At 34.0% G+C, this 23,217-nt stretch overlaps 1 protein-coding gene across 1 annotated transcript in view; it reads left to right on the forward strand.

Annotated features, from left to right (window-relative positions):
• DZIP3 (DAZ interacting zinc finger protein 3) overlaps window positions 1-23,217 on the forward strand; it is an 89,035-nt gene that overhangs the window by 63,377 nt on the left and 2,441 nt on the right. Inside the window, exons 22-31 of the mRNA XM_069472579.1 lie at window positions 4,818-4,886; window positions 7,957-8,053; window positions 9,551-9,654; window positions 11,653-11,740; window positions 13,218-13,319; window positions 18,558-18,683; window positions 20,665-20,804; window positions 22,173-22,293; window positions 22,776-22,919; window positions 23,006-23,110. Coding sequence (XP_069328680.1) covers window positions 4,818-4,886; window positions 7,957-8,053; window positions 9,551-9,654; window positions 11,653-11,740; window positions 13,218-13,319; window positions 18,558-18,683; window positions 20,665-20,804; window positions 22,173-22,293; window positions 22,776-22,919; window positions 23,006-23,110 — 1,096 coding nt within the window. The remainder of the gene's footprint in view (window positions 1-4,817; window positions 4,887-7,956; window positions 8,054-9,550; window positions 9,655-11,652; window positions 11,741-13,217; window positions 13,320-18,557; window positions 18,684-20,664; window positions 20,805-22,172; window positions 22,294-22,775; window positions 22,920-23,005; window positions 23,111-23,217) is intronic.

The raw sequence follows: 23,217 nt of genomic DNA on the forward strand, positions 1-23,217 counted from the left end.
TGAGGCAGTGTGAGTTAGTGTCCACTTTTGCTGGGGTGCTGTTGGCAGAGCCCAGTGCAAAGGTGAATGAATATACACACCTCCATGGCTCTTACATAATACCTCAACAGGGGAACTGACTGCTAAAAATAGGAAGATTAAATAGAACTCAGAGTCTCATAATATCTAAAATATCTAGGCTACAACAGAAAATACTCATCATACCAAGAACCAGGAAAGTCACAACATGAAAGAGAAAAGACCAACAAATAATAGTATTGCAATGATTCAGATATTGGAATTATTTGAGAAAGATTTTAAAGCACCATCACAAAAATGCTTCAACAAAATTGAGTTTTCTTGAAACAAATGAAAACCTAAAAAATCTCAGTAAGAAATTAGTTATAGTAAAGAGTGGAAGTTATAGAACTAGAAAATACAGTAATGAAAATAAAAACTTAATGGATATAGTCCTTTTTGGGTAAAAACCCAAATAAATCCATGCTAAGAAAGACACATTGTAACTAAACTTCTGAAAACTAAAGACAAAAATCTTGAAAGCAGGCAGAGAGAAACATGACTTATGTAGGAATGCTAATTTAAATGACAGCAGATTTTTCATCTGAAACCATGGAGGCCAGAAGGAAGTGTCACATTATTCAATTACTGAAAGAAAAGAACAAAAACATGAATCCTGTTTTTAGCAAAAATATTCATTGGGAATAAAGGAAAATAAAGACAGTCTTATACAAAGGAAAAGTATAAGAATTTGTTGCTAGCAAATTCCTGTAGCCTACCCTTACAGAATAGGGTAGGCTATAGGAATGGCTATGTCATCTCTAAATATAAAAGAAATGAAAATAGAAGCTGAAACTTCAGAAAGAAGACCATCAGAATGAGTAAAGAGAAGGATAAATAATAACAGTCTATCCTATTCATTAATTTAAATCATATTTGATGGCTTAGGACCATTTGATGGTTGAAACAAAAATTATAACACCATCACATGTGGAATTCAATGTATGTAGAGGAAACACAGACAATATATTTTAAAAATGGGGAGGATAAAGGGACTTAAATGAGAATAAAGTTTCCATATTTCAGTTGAAGAAAAGATCAATACTAATAGATGATGATTAATTATGTGTGTGTAGTTTAATACTTAGTGCAACCACTAAGAAAAGTGCACAGAGATATATTTCAAATCACTGTCAATTAGTCAAGATGGAATCCAAAAAATGTTCAAATGACCCACAAAAAGGTAAGAAAAGAAAAACAGAGGGAACAAAACAGAAAACAAATAATTAAATGACAGACTTAAGCTCTGATATCTCAATACTTACCTTAAATGTAAATGGTCTAAATATACCAATTAAAAGATAAAGACTGGCCGACTAGATTTAAAACACAAGCAAAATGTTATCCCAAATTATGCTGTTTACAAGAAACTCACTTCAAATGCAATAGTGTAGGTAGCTCAAAAGTAAAAGCATCGTAAAAGATATACCATGCAAACATTTATCAAAAAAAGTAGGAGTGGCTGTATTAAAATCAGATAAAAAGTACTTCAACAGAAAGAAAACTACTGAACACTAAGAGGAACATTACATGATGGTATTAATAAAAGGATCAATCCACTGGGAAGAAATGAGAACCTAAATGTATTATGTACCAAGCAACAGAACATCAAAACACATAAAACAAGACCTGATATAACTGAAAGGAGAAATAGAAAAATTTACCATTGTAACTGATGACTTCAAACCCCACTCTCAATTTATAGAACTACTAAACAACGTAGGCAAGAATGTAGAAGACTGTCAACCAACAGGGTCTAATCAATCTTTATAGAACACTCTATCAGACAACCACAGAGTACACATGCTTTCAAGTGCCCACAGAACATATAACAAGATAGACCATATCCTGGGCCATAAAACAAACCTCAACAAATTTAAAAAGACTGAAATCATACAAAGCATGTTCTCAGGTCCCAATAGAATCAAACTAGACATCAATAACAGAAACATAAAAAGAAACCTCCAAACACTTGGAAACTACACAATCCATGTCTAAATAATCCATGGGACAAAGAAGAGATCTCAAGGGAAACAAAAATACATTGAACTGAATTAATGTGAAAATATAATATATCCAAATTTGTGGTACACAGTGGAAGCAGTGCTGAGAAGACTTTAAAACTAAATATACACATTAAAAAAGGGAGAAAGCTCAAATGGATAATCTTAATCACTCATGTCAAGATTCTAGACAAAGGACCTAAATAGACCTAAAGTTTTGAAATAATGGAGTTGGAAACAGAAAAACAATAGAAAAATCCATGAAACAAAAGGCTGTTTTTTTTTTTGTTTTTTTTTTTTTTAAGATCAATAAAATTGACAGACTTCTAGCAAAACTGACAACACAAGAAAAAAGACAGAAATTACCACCATCTGGGGTAAAAAAAATAGTAAAATCACTGTAAACCCTGCAGATATCAGAGAATTACATTGAGTGAAAAAAGCCAATCCCAAAAGCTTATATGCTTTACATTTCCATTTCTATAACATTCTTGAAATAACAAAATTATAAAAATGGAAAACAAATTGGTCATTCCAAGGTTATAAGAAGGGGATGGGAGTGAGGGGAAGTTTGTGTGGCCATAAAAGGGCAAAATGAGGGATCCTTGTGGTGATAGAACTGTTCAGCATCTTGCCTGTATCACTGTCAACATTCTGGTTATGATATTGTACTGTAGTTTTGCAAGATGTTACCATTGGGAGAAATTTGGGAAAGGGTACATGGGATCTTTCTGTATTATTTTTTACTCCTGTATGCAAATCTACAATGATCTCAAAATGAAAAGTTTATTTTAAAAAGTGCATATAAATAACTGTCAAGGCTATACCTAATAGGGATTTTTTTTAGGGTTGAGAGAATACTTTTGACTGTTGTGATAAGGAAGAACTTCCTTCAGGGAAGAAAGAACTTTATTAAAGACATAATACTGAACCTAGGCATTGTAGGCTAGGTGGGATGAGATGGAAGAAAAGACAGGGCATCCAGGCAGAATGGAAAACATGAGCACTCTTATATAAGCTTCTTATATAAGCTTTTGACCCTTTTCTTTGTTTAATTCACCTGAACATTTCCAAGACTATGTGATAAAAATATAAATACTGTTTGATTATAACTGTTGGTTTCATCTTAAAATATGGAGGTTTTTAGGTAGCAAAAAAAAAAAAAATGTTTTTTTTCTTCAGCTTAATTCAATTCCATGCCTGCCATAAATGTTTGGCAAATATGTGTTGATGATAATTGAAGTGTTAAAGAGAATTTATATAAAAGTGACCTATTTTGCATAAACTACAATAAGCACTTAATAAACCTCAAGATACTGTCAATAAAATCTATATAATAAACTTGATAGCCAGCAAGAGTTAGCTTGAGAACTTTAGATCTTTTAAAAAAGAAAATCTAATCATCCCACCATATCATGTTATACATGAGAAAAATAGGACTGAAAAGCTATGACTATCTGAACATATATATCTTGTTCATATCTGAGCTGGGTAATAAGAACTATGCCTACCTTATCTTCCATTATTTAACAATCCTGGTCTTCTGAATTTCCCACTAGGTCTGTCAACTCTTACTGACTACTCTAAACTAGAGCCAGTTAAAATATTAAAGTAAGGGAAGTATACAAAGGAAAAGAAGATGTCAATTTTAGAAATGTTACAACTTTCAACTCTGTCAGCATAGTCCTGTATATTACAGTAACAAAGCTTATATTTCTTATTCTTCACTTGAGAACGTGACCTCTTTTGTACAGAAAGAGACCTGGTTTCTTTTCACTGAATTTTCAGACCAACAGAACATTGATTATAAGTCATTACAGCTTCTAAGAAGCGTAGAGTAAAGGTGAGTGGTTAGTCTCTGAAATCTAGTAGTAAGTAATCCAGCCAACATTGAAGTCGTGGTTTCAAAGCTTCATCATTCCAATAATTTATATTAACCCAAACTCTGATTTATCCAAGAGTCTGAACATATCAAAAGATTTAAAGAGAAATGTGCTTTTGCTATAAATCTCTTCATTTTGAAGCTAATTAATGGGTTTATATAACAGCTTGGTTGTAAAAAGAAATAGAGCAGCATGAAGGAGGAACATCAAAAATGGTATCTGAATATATGTCAAACAAAAAGTATTACTATGCATTTCTCTTAATAATTTCTTGCATATTAATTTTTAAGTTGATCACAGGTTATGCTTTCTGATTTATACAAAATTTTTACCCATCTTTTCCATGATTAGATCATGTGAGTGACTCCCAGGTTATAATTTATAGTTTTAATCAAAATTCTTATTTGCACACAGCCTCATTACTTCTATATTTAAGGTCTGATTTTCTTCAGACCTTAAGTCTTTAATAATTTGCATGATTTGATATAATATCTCTTGAAAGAACTTAAAAGTTCTCAATCTCACCACAGGCTTAGAAAATCAGAAGATACTATCTCTGTTTTCTAGGGGAAACTAAAAAGCTTAAGACATTTTTCCAAATGTTTAAGCTGGGAATATAAGATAAATACTTCTCTCTCCCTTTCTAATTTACTTGAGTTAGAACTTAATTCCCCTTTTTTGGGGAAAGTGAGTAAATCAGACATCAGAAACAAGAAAGATAAATGTCAAAAGGACCAGATATAAGAGTCGAGTTATTGTTTTCAGGCTCAAGATTTGTGGTGCAAAATGGACATTCCTGGTCCCATCCTCAGCTGTTCTAACTGTGTTAATGAGAAACAGTTTCTGACATTTTATGACTTTCTTATTTGCTTAGATTACAACGTCAAATCCATGCTAAAGATAATGAAATCAAGAACCTTAAAGAACAACTTTCCATGAAAAGGTACAAACTTAGCTTTTTCTTTGGGTGGGTACACTATCTCTGAAATTCAATACATTTTGGCAACAGTAGCCATATAATTTATCATTCAAACTGGATTACTTTTGAACCTGATATTGAGTGATATTGATAGTTGTGCTAGGACAATAGTGAACACTGGAAGTGTCCTAGGCATATTAGCTTTGGCTCTAGAAAACTGCTGAGAGAGATCGTATCAACAAAGTTATGGTAACAATAAACTACTGCCAAGGGCTAGAGCTTCAGAATTCTTATTTCTTTCCCCTAATCAATGCTACTAAGTATGACTGCTTTATGAAACCAGCTAAGTGTTGTTTTGATTCACCTATTTTTGTCTGTAGGTAATTTATTTATTTATTTTTGTTTTTTTGAAATAAAAAATTGGCTCTGTTTCCCAGGGTAGAGTGCAGTGGGTGCGATCGTAGTTCACACAGCTTCAAACTCCTAGGTTCAAGTAGTCCTCCTGCCTCAGCCTCCTGAGTAGCTGGGACTCAGGCACATGCCACCACACCCAACTACTGTTTCCATTTTTTTGTAGAGATGGAGTCTCACTCTTGCTCAGGGTGATCTGGAGCTCCTGAGCTCAAGCAATCCTCCCGCCTCAGCCTCCCAATGTGCTAGGATTACTAGCGTGAGCCACTGTGCCCAGTGGTCATTTTTTTAATAACAGTTTTTTTGAGATCTATTTCATATAGCATAAAGTTCACCCTGTAAAAGTATACAATTTATTGTTCTTTTAGTATATTCACAGAGGTGTACAGCCATCACCACTATTTCCAGAACATTTTTATCACCCCAAAAAGGAAGGTTGTACATTAAAAGTCACTCCCTATTCCCTCCTCCTGCAGCTTCTGGCAACCACTAATGTATTTTCTCTCTGCTTTTGCCTATTTTGGACATTTCATGTAAATTAAATCATATAATATATGGCTTCTGGCGATTAATTTCTTTTACTTAATATTTTCAAAATTCATCCATGTTGTAGCATGTATCAATACTCCTTTCTATGGATAAGTAATATTCTGTTCTTTGAATATGCCACATTTTATTTTTCATCAGTTGATGGACATTGGCTTGTTTCCATTTTTTTTTTTTTTTGGCTCTTGTCAATAATGCTATTATGAATATTTATATACAGATTTTTTGTGAACATATTTTCATATCTCTTGGGCATATACCACAGAATAGAATTGCTGGTTTGTCAATAAACTTTTTGTTTAACGTTTTAAGAATTGCCAAACTTGTTTTCCAACTGAATGCACCATATTACAGTCCCACCAACAATGTATGAGGGTTCCAATTTCTCCACATTCTCTCCAACCCTTGTTAGATTATCTGTCTTTATTTTACCCATTGTATTACTTGTGAAGTAATCACTGTGGTTTTGATTTGCATTTTCCTATTAATTATGTTGAACATCTTTTCATGTGCTTATTGGAGAATGTCTATTCAAATCCCTTGCCCATTTTAAAAATCGGATTGTCTTTTTATTGTTGAGTTTTAAGTGTTCTTTTTATGTTTTGAATGCAAGTCCCTTATCAGATACATGATTGGCAAATGTTTTCTCCCATTCTGTGGGTTGTCTTTTCACTTTCTTGATGATGCCATTTAAAGCACTAAGGTTTTTAATTTTGATAAAGTCCAATTTATTTTTTTATTTTTTTCTTATAGGCAAATTTTATGCAGTATTAATGACAATAATTAATTCCTATCTGCTTGAATATTTTGTGATTTTCTTCCCCTCAAAAACTCTTGGCCTTAATGGTATTTATAATATATAGTTATCAATTGTCTCACCAATAGGTCCCTAAGCATCTGGGTATTTCTAATCATAAAACACTGACGATGGCTTTAGTGACAGTCCCTATTATGATGTTCTATTTTCAATTAATTGTTTTCATTAAAGGCAGAATTTGATTTGTATTCTATAGAATTCTGAGACTCAAGCATAGGAAGCTGAGATGGGATGAGAAAAGAAAAGAAACCTCGTAGGTAGCCATTTTACATAATGTCCTTCATAAACAATGTCCTTACCATCATCTCCATTCTTATTTTCAAGGTATAGGATTTGCTTTCATTCTAAGGTGTTGAATGTGAGCACTGAAATAACCAGTGAAGTATTTTAATGTAGTGACTTCACTTTATGACAGGAATAATAAAAACCTATGTGGTTGCTATTTTTGGGATACAAAAAAGCTTATAGAAACTTTATCTTATGTAAAGTGTATTAATAATGATAATAGCTAACATTTATTTACTACTTATGTGCCAAACACAAACTGCTTTATGTGCATTATCTGAGTGAATTTTCACAACAGCTCTTTGAGGTAAGTAATACAATTTTCTTCATTTTTATGTGTGAGGAAACTGAGGTATACAGAAATTAAGTAACTTTTTATCATAGTTTGGACTGCTGTAATAAAATACCATTGACTGGGTGGCTTATAAACAACAGAAATGTATTTCCCATGGTTCTAGAGGCTGGGAAGTCCAACATCAAGGTGCCAGTAGATTCAGTGTCCGATGATGAAGATCTGCTTCCACATAGATTGCCATCTCACTGTAACCTCACATGGCAGGGGCAGAGGGTAGGGGAAGCAAGGGAACTCTCGGGCCTCTTTTATAAGAGCACTAATTCCATTCAGGAGGATTCTACCCTCATGACTAATCACCTCCCAATGATACCACCTCCTAATACCTTGGAGCTTAGGATTTCAACACATGAATTTTGGTGGGACACAAATATTCACTCCATTGTACTTGCCCAAGGTTTTACATTTAATAAGTTTTGGAGCTAAGATTTGGACCTCAGACAACTTGATTTCAGAGCCAAGTTTTAAATCATAACCTCTATCCTGATAACTTTAGAGCTTATACACTCTTGATAGTAAAGGATGACAGTAGGGCGCAGCAATGTCTTCTCTTATTTTTATATGCTGTATATTTTCCAAGAAATAATTTCCTACTAATTATATAACATATCTTTTTTCCTCCTTCAAGATTTAAAATGTTGTCCTTGCTGTAATATTGCTGACTCTTTAATGATATATTTCAGATCTCAGTGGGAAACGGAGAAACATAATCTGGAAAGCACAATGAAAACATACTTAAGCAAACTGAATGCAGAAACTAGCAGAGCTTTAACAGCTGAGGTAAAAAAAAATAAAAAAGGGAGGGGATGGGCATGGAGTGAGAGAGGGAAATTTTATTTATATACTAATATACTGAAAAATTTTTAAAAGACTGTTTTTGAATAAACAGAAATAAGACAACTTAGGACCAGCCAGGAAAACACAGCTCAAAATCTTGTGCTTTTTTTTTTGACTCATTAGCATATTGTGCATGAAAGTACTTCAGTGTTGATGATCTTGTGTTCTTTTACCCCAATGACTCCAAGAAATTGGTCTGTTGCAGTATCTACAGCAAATATAGACATCTTGGGAAAATTCTCATGAAGCCAGGTCACTAAGTAGAACTTCTAAGAATAACATTTTACTGCTGCCATAGTATCTTCTTTGTCTACTACTTCCTATACAGACCTTCCAAAAATATATACACATTATACACCCCAATGTCAAAAATCAACTATTTTCCAGATTCTCATAGTCACCCAATTTCTTCTAAGTTATCTTAGAACACCACACCTGGGTCTCTCAAAAGAAATATGATTGTATGTGTGTATGTAATTTTTGTTTATAGATAACCAAACTTTATATACAATAAGATTAACATTTTTGGAGAGCTCGCTGACATTAAAAGCATTACAAACCTTCCCACCTCTGTCATGGGTAAGCTCTATTCCTTAGCAGAGTGCTTGCCATCCCAGAAGTCAACAACCAAAGAATGATATCTGGACCAAAAATCCATGAAGAATAGTGTTGGGGCAATAGCTTTAAAAAGAGAAAAAGTTCAGATTGACCTTAAAAGATCAATTTTGTACACTTTGTTTTTCACTGGTTTTGGTCAGAAGGCTTCTTTCTGCTTCCATTATTAATTTTAGGAAGAAAGAACTTTCTAATATTTAATGTCCAAGAGTATATATTTAGTCAATATTGAGTGATTAGTAGTAAAAAACAGAGGCTAAATGATTATGCATCAGTAGTGATGTGGAAAGGCTTCCTACTATGGGGGGGATGTTGGACGAGATGATCTCGAAGGCCCATTGGACTGTATCTCTCCAATGAGCCTTGGTCTGATTATTTTATTACCTTTTCATCAGTGAAAAAAAAAAATAGACAGCAAGACTTCTTTTGAGTGTTCTCAAATTTTGCTGCATGTTAAAGAGTTACCTGAGAGCTTTAAAAAACTCCCAGTGCCCAGGCAATACCCAGTATCAATGGAATTAGAATCTCTGGGACCAAGGCATCATTTTTTTTTAAAGTTTCTAGGTAGATTCCAGTATGAGTGCAAGTTTGAAAAGTAATGTTCTGGAATGTTTACCGACCCAGTAACCATTGAAGAAGGAAACTAAAATTATAGACATGCATTGATCAAAAAACTTTTAAATGTATCTTGAATGGTCAAAAAGCCCAGGTACTCTTGGAAGAAATTGAAAAATAGCTTAAAATTTACTTGAGATGATTGAGAAGTGAGTATTCATTTATAAGAAGGACACCTTCAACATCTCTCTTTCTCTCAAAAACCCGTAGGTGTATTTTTTACAGTGTCGTAGAGATTTTGGTTTGCTTCATCTAGAGCAGACTGAAAAGGAGTGTCTCAGTCAGCTTGCCAGGGTGACTCACATGGCAGCAAGGTAATCTTTCCCTCTTTCTTAATGCATCTTGATCTCAGAGATATTCTCAAATGTCTCCAAGGTGTCTCACATATCTGTGATGTGTTTTACATATATGACATCAGAGTCTTTGGTGTATAGAAGCTCTTGTTTTTTTTAAACCTCAAAAGTCATTTAGTTACTTTGATGCTTGTACTTTGTTGCCTCTGACAAAGCACTGAGAAGTTTACTGAGTGCAGTAATAGCTACTGAAAGATTTTTCTCTTCCTCCAAAATGAAATAGATCAAAAGTATCAATCAGAGACATGCATGAAAAACAGATATTTACAAAACAAGGTGGATTCTAATTGGAAGACTTTTTTCTAATTGTTTTCCCTTCTAAGGCTTAATTTTAAATACCTTTGGAATGCATTGAGTAAAAAATCAGTATTAACACCTAAAATCACATGTTAAAGGCAATTTTCTGCTGTGCTCTTATAGTAATTATAGAGTATTTTCAATATTGGACAGGTTGCATAAAATTCTCCTTAAATTTATAATTTTATGGGTTGTACCTTCAAACTTCCAGAATTAATTAAATTAGAATCTCTGGGACCAAGACATCATCACTTTTTAAAATGATTATCATTTTAATGCTCACTGTTGTTCTTTAATTCTGAAGAATCAGAGTCTCTGATGTTTAGTAAGATTCTCAGATTGCACTGATATGCTTTCAGGTCAGGGAAGTACTGTTGTAAGTGATCAGTCTATCCTTGCTTGCTAGGAGAAAGGGAGCTCCATAAATTAGAATATTATGAAGCCTCTTTATATGAGATAATACTAGGTTATAACTTGTCCAGCTCTTGTAAAACTGTCGGGCTGGGTGATACTGCAGTGAGGATGTTATAACATACAGAACCTTTTGAAAGACTGTATGAGATGGCAGACCTAAATAACTCAAAGTTCCTCCTAGTTTAAGTAATTTGGTGGGCATGGGTTGGTAGAGCTGCTGTGTTTGTGCAGTTTGTGCACTGCACAAAGGCTGCAACCTCATTCATCCACACAGAGACGGTACTTCTAATTTGCCCGACCAGAGGCAATTTGCTTTTCTAATTTGCAAAGGAATTACATAAGCCAACCATGGCTCTGTGATGTCAGGGTTAATATGTAGATAGTCCAAAACATGCTACCAAGATGGGTCAATATTTTTGAGAATGTCCCTGCATTAGATGACTAAGGCAATTCCCTGTTTGGCCTTCTCTGCTTCCCTACTTCTTTGGAATTATCCCTGTACAAAAATTTTATAATATGTCCTAAAAAAGTATTGCCAAGATAGAAAAAAACTTGGTGTTCTGTAAGCATAAATTATATTTGCTCTTGAAAAAAAGAATTCTTATATATTACTAGTTTTTGTTTTTAATTTTTAATAATAGGCCCTTCTGTACATCTTTGTGTCCATTTGAGGTAATTGTTGATGATAGGGTAATTTTGTTGTTTTATGTTATATACATGTATGCTAGAACAGTGATCCCCAGCCTTTTTGGTACCAGGACCAGTTTCATGGAAGATAATTTTTCCACAGACCAGGGGCCGGTGCAGGGGATGGTTTCGGGATGATTCAAGCACATTACATTTATTGTGCAGTCAAACCTCTCTGCTAATGATAGTCTGTATTTGCAGCCGCTCCCCAGCACTGGAATCACCACCTCAGATCATCAGGCATTAGATTTTCACAAGGAGCAGGCAACCTAGATCTCTTGCATGTGCAGTTTACAGCAGGGTTCTCACTTCTATGAGAATCTCATGCTACGGCTGATCTGATAGGAGGTGGAGCTTAGGTGCAAGTGATGGGGAGCGGCTATAAATACAGATGAAGGTTTGCTTGCCTGCTGCTTACCTCCTACTGTGCATCCATGTTCCTAACACGTGTGGCCAGGGGTTGGGGACTGCAGTGCTAGAAAACATAATGGAAATTTTTGGAAACTTAAATGTTACATAAAAAGAAAGTGCTTTCTCTTGTGTCTTCCTTTTCTACATCAGCAACCTAGAATCACTTCAATTAAAGGCTGCGGTAGATAGTTGGAATGCCATTGTGACAGATGTTAGAAACAAGATTGCATTCCTCAGGGTAAGTCCTGAAGTACATTTAGAGTAAATTGGCTGAATGTTATAGATGATATAAAGTTAGAAGACTTCTAACTTTAAAAGCAATTAATGGAGAAATTTAAGGAAGAATATGTTTTTTCTTTCGGTAATTAAAACTTATTTTTTCAATTTGAGATTAATTACTACCATGTAGTTGATTGTAGATAGCATCCTAAACTCATACATGTAGTCCTGTAGATCCCTTAGTCCAGGAAATGATAAACTCGAAAATTGTGCCTCACACCTAATTTTCCTAAAATTTCAAAGCTTATTCTGCCCCAAAGCTAAATGTCTTGACTTGGTCTGAGTAATAGTGTATTTACAGAATCAAAAGGAAGATCAACTAGGCCTGTATTAGTTCTTAATCTTAACTTTTTACATAATTATTCCATAATGAAAACAGTAAATTCTTAATTATTGATTTAAGAGAATTAGGACCATGCTAAGGGTAATCTAAAGAGATAACCCACTGAATATTTATTAATTTAGTTTTAGAATCTTTTTATATTTATATATTAAGGTTGATATACAATATTGATTGGTTTGAGATTTCACAATACTACCAGCAAAAAAACAATGATGTTCTGTTTGTAAAGTGCTGCCTGAAAGCACTGTAGACTTGTCCAGCTTCTTCCTGGGTAGTTTTGAATGTTTCTCTCCAGACTTTTACTTAGCCTTTAGTGATGCTTAGCATTTCTGTTGGGTTTATTCAAAGTTTTGGCCTCAAAAGATCTGCCTCTTACTTTCTAGTCTTGTTTTCTTCCAAGCACATGTCCTCTATGTGGAAGTTTTTTTAAATGTTTTGTTTTAGAAGAATTTATTTTTCAGTTCTTGTGGGTTGTTTCCAAAATAATGTGATAAAGCAAAATAGGGACAATGCCAGAAAGTGTTGAAAGCATGTTGTTAAGCTTTCAGGATTGGAGTTTCACTTTTGGCAAAATGCAAGAGAATAAAATATATATGGAGCTAGAGCTAGCTAGAGGTATAGCTTTTGAGATAAATAAAATATAGATATTTAATGATTCTCTAAAATTTTTCTTTCAGTTTTTAAAATTAATGTAAGTAGTTCATCTGTTACAAATACATTTTCTTTTCTCTATTTATTAGCCAGTATGTTATTTATATCTTCTTGAATCTTTAGACTTTTTTTACTTTGTAACAGTGGTTTCTATTTTAGAGCTGAAAATTATGGAAACACTGGGGGGATTATCACAAGGATCTGTGAATTATGTGTCTCTATTTCTTGTCAGTCAACATTTTAAAAATACAGCTATTTACTTGTGGAGATAGTGGTCTATAGAATTGTTTTTATTTCAGAAGCTTTTTTTTAATATTATTTCTGACCACAGCTTGGGAACCACTATTCTAGTTGTATTATTAAAAACTACATCAAGTATTCCCATATGTTGTTTCTTTAAAGTTGATTGTGCTCTAAAATATTTTTACTCTTCCTCTACCAGACACAATATAATGAACAAATCAACAAGGTAAAGCAAGGGTTTGCCTTGAGTACCTTGCCTCCAGTCCAGCTTCCCCCACCACCACCCAGTCCTGAGATACTGGTAAGAAATATGACATTCTGAAAGATTGCCATCTTCATTTTGACAAAATGGTAAGGGCTATAAAACACTGAATATGCAGCATGTTTAGTGTGTGTTCAAAATGGAATAGGTACATTATCGGTTGTAATTATGACCATACCTGCTAGTCACCAGATGATATAATTAGTTGGGCAGCTCAACTGAGGCCTAGACAGTAGGTTGTATCACTGGATATTAGTGATACATTTCATGTATATAGACTAATCTCTCCTACATCATGGGAGATAACTGGTGAATACTCAGAATTCCCAGTGCCCTCATGTTACCACTAGATGACTGAAGCATTTTAGCGTTATACCCTGGACGGCTGTACTTCACTCCTTCTCACTTCTACTTTAGACTTTCTTTTCCTTAAGTTTTATATTCTATTCTGCCTTCAACAGCAAGGACAGCTTCCACGTATACCCCTTCTCTGCTTGTTGTTAGGGGCCAATGGATCTTAATCAGATAAACTAATCTCTATAACTATACTATTTATGTTACCCTTCTGGGAAACATAGTACCCTAACCCAGTAAATTCACACAGCTTTCCAAAAGACCTTTTAAGAGGGTATCATTAGGTAATAATTGTATTATCATAACAGATCTGGGACTAGGAAGAGAAGAAAGGTGTAAAATATTTGGGGGCAAGTGACTTTTGATATCAGGACTCCTGCTTGTAGAGCTCTGAAAATGTTATTTCTACTCGTGGTTAAATATAACAAAGAACTTAAAAATTATATGAATTGGATGCAGTTATGCTGTGTATTTCAAAAGCAGAATCTAGAGCTAAAAGAATTGTATATTATACACTATGGGCTATAGCTTAGAATGATACTGTTGCCTTTTATATTTTTGGTCAATTCAGTTTCTATAGGAGCACTGTTTTATGAACATTATTATTTTAGGCTTGGATCATCATCATACCCGGCCACCCTGATAAGGAATATGTTAAGTAGCTGACAGAGAAATCCCTGCAGTAACACGTATTTTTGGTAGGATATCTAAATATCTGGACCTTCTGCCCATATTCAAAGTACTGCCCTTAGATTGTAGTTAAACTCTACCATTACTCTAAATACAAAATGAATCCAGAGACTGTGAAGCTAGATACAGAGTCATTCTTTGGAGTTTCCCAGAAGCAGACCCGCATAAGCCTTGGTTGTCTGTTACCAGTTATACTCCATACCTGACAAACATAGTCAAACCTTGACCTCCAGATCCTCTAGACCAGCAGTGGCCAGCCTTTTTGGCACCAGGGACTGGTTTCATTGAAGACAGTTTTTCCACGGACTGGGAAAGGAGGATAGTTTTGAGATGATTCAAGCGCATTACATTTATTGTGCGCTTAAATCTCTCTAGTAATGATAATCTGTATTTGCGGCTGCTCCCCAGTGCTAGCATCACCAACTCAGCTCCACCTCAGACCATCAGGCATTAGACTTTCACAAGGAGTGTGCAACCTAGATCCCTTGCATGTGCAGTTTACAGTAGGGTTTGTGCTCGTATGAAAATTTAATGCCACCACTGATCTGACAGTAAGTGATACTCAGATGGTGATGTGAGCAATGGGGAGCAGCTGTGAATACAGATGAAGCTTCACTTGCTCTCCCACCACTCACCTCCTGCTGTGTAGCCCAGTTCCTAACAGGCCACAGACCAGTACTCATCTGCGGCCTGGGGGTTGGGGACTGCAGCTCTAGACCTTTATTCCTTTGTAGACTTTCTCATGTCTAATGTGGCTTACCCAGGTTTAGTTAAGTGCAAAAACCTACTGGCATTTAGGCTGTATGGTAATTCATAAGCATCCTTTGCTAACAGCCTGAGGGGTACACGTGTTTCTTTTGTGCTTCCCAACCAGAGTCACTGCTGTGCTTGATCAGGCTAACAGTGCGTTAAAGTGCAAGTATTAGTGACTATGAAGCTTCAGAAGAGAGAGGCTGAGAGAAAAACAGCTAGAAATGTTACAGTGCTATTGGTTGTAATTTGAGTTGGTGTTATACAATGGAAGTACACTAGAGAGGTCTGGGTTCAGATCTTAACTTTGTGAAGAACTATATTGGTCTTGGGAAAATCAGCTGTTTTGGACTTTGATTATTCCCATGAATAAATTAGGAAATTGTACTAGATGGTCTGATCACTAAAGTCTCAACTATCTCTGAGATTCGCATTCTAAGGAATGGTCACCAGACTTAAAATGTATAGTTGTCCACCTTGAGAAATCTACCATAATGTGGACCATTCCCAGCGTAAACCAGTAATTTTACATGTTTCATTTTATCTTGATTTTTGTACCCTGGCTATGTAATTCTCAAAGAAGTGTTAAAAAGATCATTCACAATGATCAAGTGGGATTTATTCCAGGGATGTAAGGATGGTTTAACATACACAAATTAGTATATATGACACATCACATCAACAGAAAGAAGGATGAAAACCATACGATCATTTCAAAAGATGCAGAAAAATGTTTGACAAAGTTCAACTTTGCTTTATAATAAAAACTCTCAACAAATTAGGTATAGAAGGTACATACCTCCACACAATAAAGGCTGTATATGACAAACAGTTGAAGGCTTTTCTACTAAGATCTGGAACAAGTCAAGAATGCCCGCTTATATACAACATAGTACTGGAAGTCCTGCCCTGAGTAGTTAGGCAAGAGAAAGAAATAAAAGGCATCCAGATTGGAAAAGAGAAAGTCAAATTGTCCCAGTTTTCAGACAACATGATCTTACGTATAGAAAATCCCAAAGATTCCACCAAAAAGCTCCTGGAACTAATACGTGAATTCAGTAAAGTTGCAAAATACAAGTTGACATACAAAAACTAGCACCGTTTCTATGTGCTAATAATGAACTCAAGAAAACAATCCCATATGCAATAGCTACCAAAAAGAAATACCTGGGAATAAATTTAACCAAGGAGCTAAAAGATCACTATACTGTTTAAACTATAAAACATTGATGAAAGAAATTGAGAAGGACACATATAAAATGGAAAGATATCCTGTGGTCATGGATGGGAAGAATTCAGGGAAATGCAAATCAAAACCACAGTGAGATACCACCTCACTCCAGTTAGAATGACTACTATTAAAGTGACAAAACGTATCAAATGTTGGCAAAGATGTGGAGAAAAGGGAGCTTTGTACACTGTTGGTGGGAATGTAATTTAGTATAACTATTATTGAAAACAGTATAACAGTTCCTCACATAATTAAAAATAGAGCTACCATGTGATCCAACAATTTCACTACTGGGCATATATCCAAAGGAAATGAACTTAATATCTTAAAGAGATATCTGCACTCCTGTGTTCATTACAGCATTATTCACAATTGCTAAGATATAGAAACAACCTAAGTGTCCATAAAGGTTGACTAGATAAAGAAAATGTGGTATAAATATACAATGGAAGACTATTCAGCCATAAAAAGAATGAAATCCTGTCATTTTCAATAACATGATGAGCCTGAAGGATATTATGTTAAGTGAAATAAACCAGGCACAGAAAGACAAATACTGTATGATCTCACTCATATGTGGAATCTAAGAAAGGTTGATCTCATAGAAACAATGAATAGAACAGTAGTTATCAAGACTGAGAAGGGTAGAGAGAAGCAGGAGAGGTTGGTCACTGGGTACAAAGTTACAATTAGAAGGAAGAATAAGTTCTGGTGTTCTGTTGCATAGTAGGGTGACCATAGGTAACAATAAGGTATTATATATCTCAAAATAGCTAGAAGAGCATATTCCAACAACAAAGAAATAATAAATGTTTGAGGTGATGGACATGTTAGTTACCCTTATTTGATCATTAAACAACGTATACATGTATCAAAATATCATTATACCCCATAAATATGTATAATTATTATGTGTCAATTAAAAATAGAAATTAAAAAAGTAGTTAGATAATAGCGGTTCTCAGAGGGCAGGACTATTGACTCAGTACCCACCATTCATTTATTCTTTAAAAACTTTACATTATAAAAAACTTGAAACATATATAAAAGTAGTATAATCACCTCTGCAAACCTAAGAGTCAGCTTCAATATTATCAACATTCTTTCAGTCTTGTTTTATATTATCCCCTTCTTCTTCTCTACCTGAATATGTTAAAGCAAACCCCAGATATCACATAATTGTATCTCTTTTTACTTTAGGATATATCCTAAAAGATGAGGAACTTTTATTAGATATAGTCATAACACCATTATCTTACATAAGAAAATGATAAGTAATTTTAATATCTAAAATATAGTTAAAATTTGTATTTCCCCAGTTGTCTCAAAATGTCTTTTTCTTGCCTGGAAGGCATATAATGTCTCTTCTTTAGTGATGTTAAGAATCAAATGTCAACCTAATCTATCCATTGTAAAAGTTCCCCCATTTACTTTTCACATGATAATTTTAGGATTGTCACTTAGAGCTATGTTGATGTTGTTCATGTTTTTACTTAGATTGTTATTGAACTTCTGCTTTATGTCAGGCCTGGCACATGGTACGTGTTCAATAAATCTGTCCTCTTCTGTACTTCAGCCAACAAGGTATTTTTCCCATCCATAGCTGCAAATGAGGTCTAGTTATCCACAACCCCCTGGGGAGTACAGTAACACTGACAAGTATATCTGTAAGTCACTGTAGGAGAGCTTATCCCCCAGGCTTACCCCACTTCATCCTTCTACTTTTTTGGAGCTAAACATGAAGTTGGGATTTCATCAAGTGGTGCCTCCAGTACATAATAGAGAAAGAAATATTTTCTGTGGATAACTTTGAGTTCTTTTGTGAAATTTCTGAGTATCAGTAGTGTCCACCAACATAGCACTCACTGAGAATCCCCTTTGCATAGTCCTATATTGTTATAGTTGGGAGGCAACGTAAAGATTACCTCACCTAACCCTCTCATTTCATAGATTAGGAGCTTGGCATCCAAGCTTGCCCAGCTAGGTGGAGAAAAGTGGGACATTATAGAACATAACTCTTTATTCTCTTTTGTAATGCTCTTTCTGGTATATCTCATTGCCCTTTGCTTTTTCAGGTATTCATACATTTACCTACTGTTCCAATATACATTGTTTCTAAAAGCTTTGTATCTGTATTTCAAATTACTATTTCCCCTTACACATTGCTCTATGAATTTAGATCATTGCCTATGTAAATACATAAATGTGTATGGGTTTTTTGTTTGTTTTAACTTTATACTTTTTCTGTTTAGATGCAGCAGTTCTTGGGAAGACCCCTTGTGAAAGAATCTTTCTTTAGACCCATACTTACTGTTCCTCAAATGCCTGCAGTTTGCCCTGGAGTGATTTCTGCACCTGGCCAACCTAGAGCCCCCCTGGTAAGAGCGTTTCTTGATGGAAAAGACATGAACTAATTTTTTATCACTCTAGTGGGCTTCCTGAATGAATATCTTCTCTTTGTTCATTTATTTGGTATGAATAATGATGAGTGATGGTAGTGATGATGATAATTGAATGAATACTTCCCGTGAAGCATTTTGCTAAGGGTATTACATATATTATTTAACTGATATTAGCATAGTTTTGGGATACAGAGTTAAATACATTTTTATACTAGAGAGTCTTTAAAATTACAGTTTTGCTTTATAACAGGCAACGATGCGGGGCAAATTGGTATTTTTAATAGATTATTTTTAGCATGGTTATGGGTAAATTGAAAAGCAAAGAAGCCAAGTCACAACAAACTATACCACAAAGCTAAAGAAAAATTTTATTTACACACAAACGCGTGCACACACACACAGGACAGTGTTTCACCTCTATCTATAAACAGACAGTATAAATAGCATCATCTTGGAACATATACTGTGAAATTATAAATCTGCCCAGCTACAAATAGCTAGGTAAGCTTAATCCAAACCTGAAGAAATAAAGAAATTTAAAATTACTAGAATTATTAGTTGTAATTTTGGCTAAGGTAAACTTTTGTTGAAAGAAAAATCTTTTTCCAAATAATGATGTTAGATATAATTCATGCAAAATTCTCTAATCTTGACTTTCCTATGAGTACATTCTAGGCCCACTTAATTGTTTCTCTTCCTTTTTTGTACTCATATCAGAGGGACTCTGTTTATTTTTGTAAAGGCTACCCATCTACAGACAAATATGTATAAAGCTCTTAACTTTTTAAATAAGTACCATATCTTTTTTCACCGTGATATTATAGGTTACTTATGCATTTTGGTTGTCCATTATTCTATAAGGAACTATAAAACATTAAAATACCTTAACCTTCTAATAAAATTACTTTCTGATTACTCAGAGAAAGCTTAATATTGAGGAAAATTCAGATTTCTGGGCAGTATTCTGTTCCTCTCACTTATTAGGCTTTGCATAAATTATTTCAATGACTGTTAGTTTCTAATTTTTTATAATTAATAACCTTATATTTGAAAATAACCCATAGAGTCATAGGTAAAAGATGCCATGTATATAATTATTTAGTCATCAGATTAGCACTTCAAAAAGTTCACTTACTAATATTTTAATTAATTAGAATCTTCATGGTTCTAAGAAGGAACTACCAAAAATATGAAGAAAACTGGTTTCATGGTTCAGAGGTGTCACTACAGCTTCCACACCACCTTTGTCTATAACATTCATGAGACATTGGACAGAGCAATTCTAGCAGTATTCCCATCTTTATTTAGTTGTTTGAAAATTTAACTTTATTTCCTAATTGTAAAAGTATATGTGCTAATCATAAAAAAGCAAATAATATATCATAGAAATATGTAAGCTAGAAAGCAAAATTACCCTGCAATTGAATCCCTAGGAAATATTCACTGTTTACAGATTGTTATATAACTTAGACCTTTATATATATACATATAGATGTGCATATACTTTAAAAAATTTTTAATATAAAAGGAATCATACCATAAACACTATGCCACAAACTTTAAAAAATATATATTTTGTGGTTATCTGTCATGCCCAGACATAATAGATCTAATTTTTAGAATTTGATTAGATGTGCCATAATTTATTTATTCATTCTCCTAATAATAAACCTTAGATTATTTTCAGCTTTTTGCTGTTAAAAAAATACAGCAATAAACAGCCTTCATGTTTTTCTGTACATGTGTGTAATTACTAGGACAATCAATGTCCTATTTTTAAAATAAGTTGAAATAGTTATAAACAATTAGAAATATTGTTTGCTTTAGTTAAGAAAAAACTCTAAAAAGGGAACATATATGTCAGTATTTTTCTTCATTCTACCCATTTTATGTTGGCATGGAAAAATCACTTCTTAATAACTGAAGCTGATGATTTATAACTTTGTGCTCCTTACAGATGACTGGCATAGCCTGGACTATGCCAGCGCCTGTGGGAGAGGCTGTGCCTCCCAATGCAGGCCTGGGAAGTGATCCCTCCATGATGAATTGGGAGAGGATTGTAGACAGGCTGAAAACCGCCTTTCCACAACAGACCAGGTACCTTAGTTTTTATTCAGTGGTGAGTACAGATCATATTCTACGGTTTCCATAGCCATAATATGGCAATGAAACGTTTCAGAGAAACATAACACACACAGACCCACAAAGTACAGATGCTTCTTACCATGGCCTTGGTAAAGAGAATCAACTTTACCAAGAAGGGATAGTGTTCGGTAGGAATGCTAAACTTTTTCATTAAAGTTATTAGTCTTAATTCATAAGAGAATAACTTTTAAATTTAGATGTGCTCATTTACTGAAAGTGCAACTAGTTTTAAACCTATCCAATTTTAATGCCACCAGCTGCAATAATTATCTTAATGACCTATTTTCAAAGTGAATTTTAAGTTGATTGTATGCTACATAAGCCCAAACATCTCCAGGTTTTAGTTTCCTATTTCCTCAATTTTATTGAGCACCCTTATAGGGTTTTTTTGGTAGGGAACACAGTAAAATGCAAGAAATGGTAATTTCACTGATTTTAGCAGAAAGATATTTAATTCTAGCCCTACGCAAATGAAGTTTCTTTTATCTCTATCCTATCTAAGGAAATCTAGTTTTCACCAGTATTTTCATTTGAAGACCAACACATTTATTTAATATATACACTGTCATACTTTAGGATTAGATTATGATCTTATAAACTTTGTAATAATAAATACATAATAAAAATAGAACTTTAGTGCAGTTATAAATATGTATAAAAAGAATAAATTGTAAATCGAAAGTAGTTGTATAAGGCTGATGTCATGACAATTGATTTGAGAAAGAAAAATATTTCGTCCTATTTTGTCATATAAAAATGTAGACACAAGCTTTGGCTTAGTGGATTGTGGAAACTGAAAAGGAACATATCAATTAAAATAATTGTAGATTCCCTTATCATATACTTAATGTATCTTTTAACCTTTGCTTTTCTGTTCTTTTTAATCTTTGTTTTCTGTTCATGAGTTTTACAAAAGTAAAGCTATTAACACTGATAAAGAAGAGAGAAACCAATAGCAACATAGTTAAGAAGGAATAAGGGAAGTTAAGTCCTGAATAAGGGAATATTTGAGAAATGTGATATAAAGAGCTCAGTGCATAAACAAGTAGATAAACTCAATTTTCACATAGTGAGCTCTCGAAAACAAAGTTAAAGTCTCTTTTTAGAAAGAAAATAAATACTAAACTTTATCACTCATAAATACATTAAGTATCATTAATGAACTCAATTAGGAGTAAATGTGATTACTTTTTTAGATTTAGAAAGTTACATCTATATGCTACACATCAGTCGTATAATAGGATTTTATATCTCCTTTGGAGGGCACATCCTCAAGGCAATAGGAAAAATCACCATTGCTCTTTCCTTGATTTCTTCCAGAAAGGAGCTTACAGATTTATTACGAAAATTGAAGGATGCTCATGGGAAGTCCTTATCTGGACTGACATTTGATGAAATTGTTTACAAGATTTCCCAATTTATTGAACCGAAGAGATCTCAGGTAAAAAAGAAAAAAAAGCCAAAACTCTCTCTCTGCTTTATTTCTTGTAGTGAGCAGTTTTAATTTTCTTCTTAACATGTTCAGAAAATCAGTAACTTCTAATCACATTAAATCATCTGTTAACAGTACGTAATTCAATAACTTCAATTTGACAAATGATATAGGAAATCTTTTTGAAATATCTATTACCTGATTATTCTAGAATAGAACTAGCCCTCTTGAAATTTACTCTAGGTTACTTTGGCTCCCAAAGGGGAACATTTTTTCGTATTTTTCTGGAAAGATATATTTTAATTAAAAGGACATACAGAGTTATTTTTGTCTTTACCTAGCTCTGAGTATATAAGGATTGCCAACATTTTGTTTCAAGATTTCTTACAAATATGATCATTTTAATTAATTCTTGCTATACTGCTTTCTGTGCTATTCTAGCCTTACTATTTTAGAATGTTTCTAAAAAATTCTTACATTCTTATTTTCAGAGTCAAGGAAAATCAGTGGCAAATGGTAATGGTGTTTCACCTAGCCATTCTCCATCTCAGCCTAATGCTGCCCAGCCTCCAAAACCATCCTGGAGGCCCCTCAGTTCACAAGGTTCTGCCACATGGGAAGGAGCCAGTAATTTGGTGAGAATAAAATTGTTGATTCTGAACACATTTATATTTTGGAGGAAAAAAGTGAGCTAAATTTAACATTATATGTATTTTCCTAGGAGGAGGAGGAGGAGGAGGAAGAGGAACCTTGTGTGATCTGTCATGAAAATCTGTCTCCAGAAAACCTTTCAGTTTTGCCTTGTGCTCACAAATTCCACTCTCAGGTAACTCTTTAAATTTCTCCTTTAATACTTTATCACTGATCAGCTAAGTGAGATTCATACCATCTTACTTAAAATCATATACATGCATCATCTTCCACTGTTGTGTC

This window comes from Eulemur rufifrons, chromosome 7 (genome assembly GCF_041146395.1).
Source record: "Eulemur rufifrons isolate Redbay chromosome 7, OSU_ERuf_1, whole genome shotgun sequence".
NCBI classification, from domain to species: Eukaryota; Metazoa; Chordata; class Mammalia; order Primates; family Lemuridae; genus Eulemur; species Eulemur rufifrons.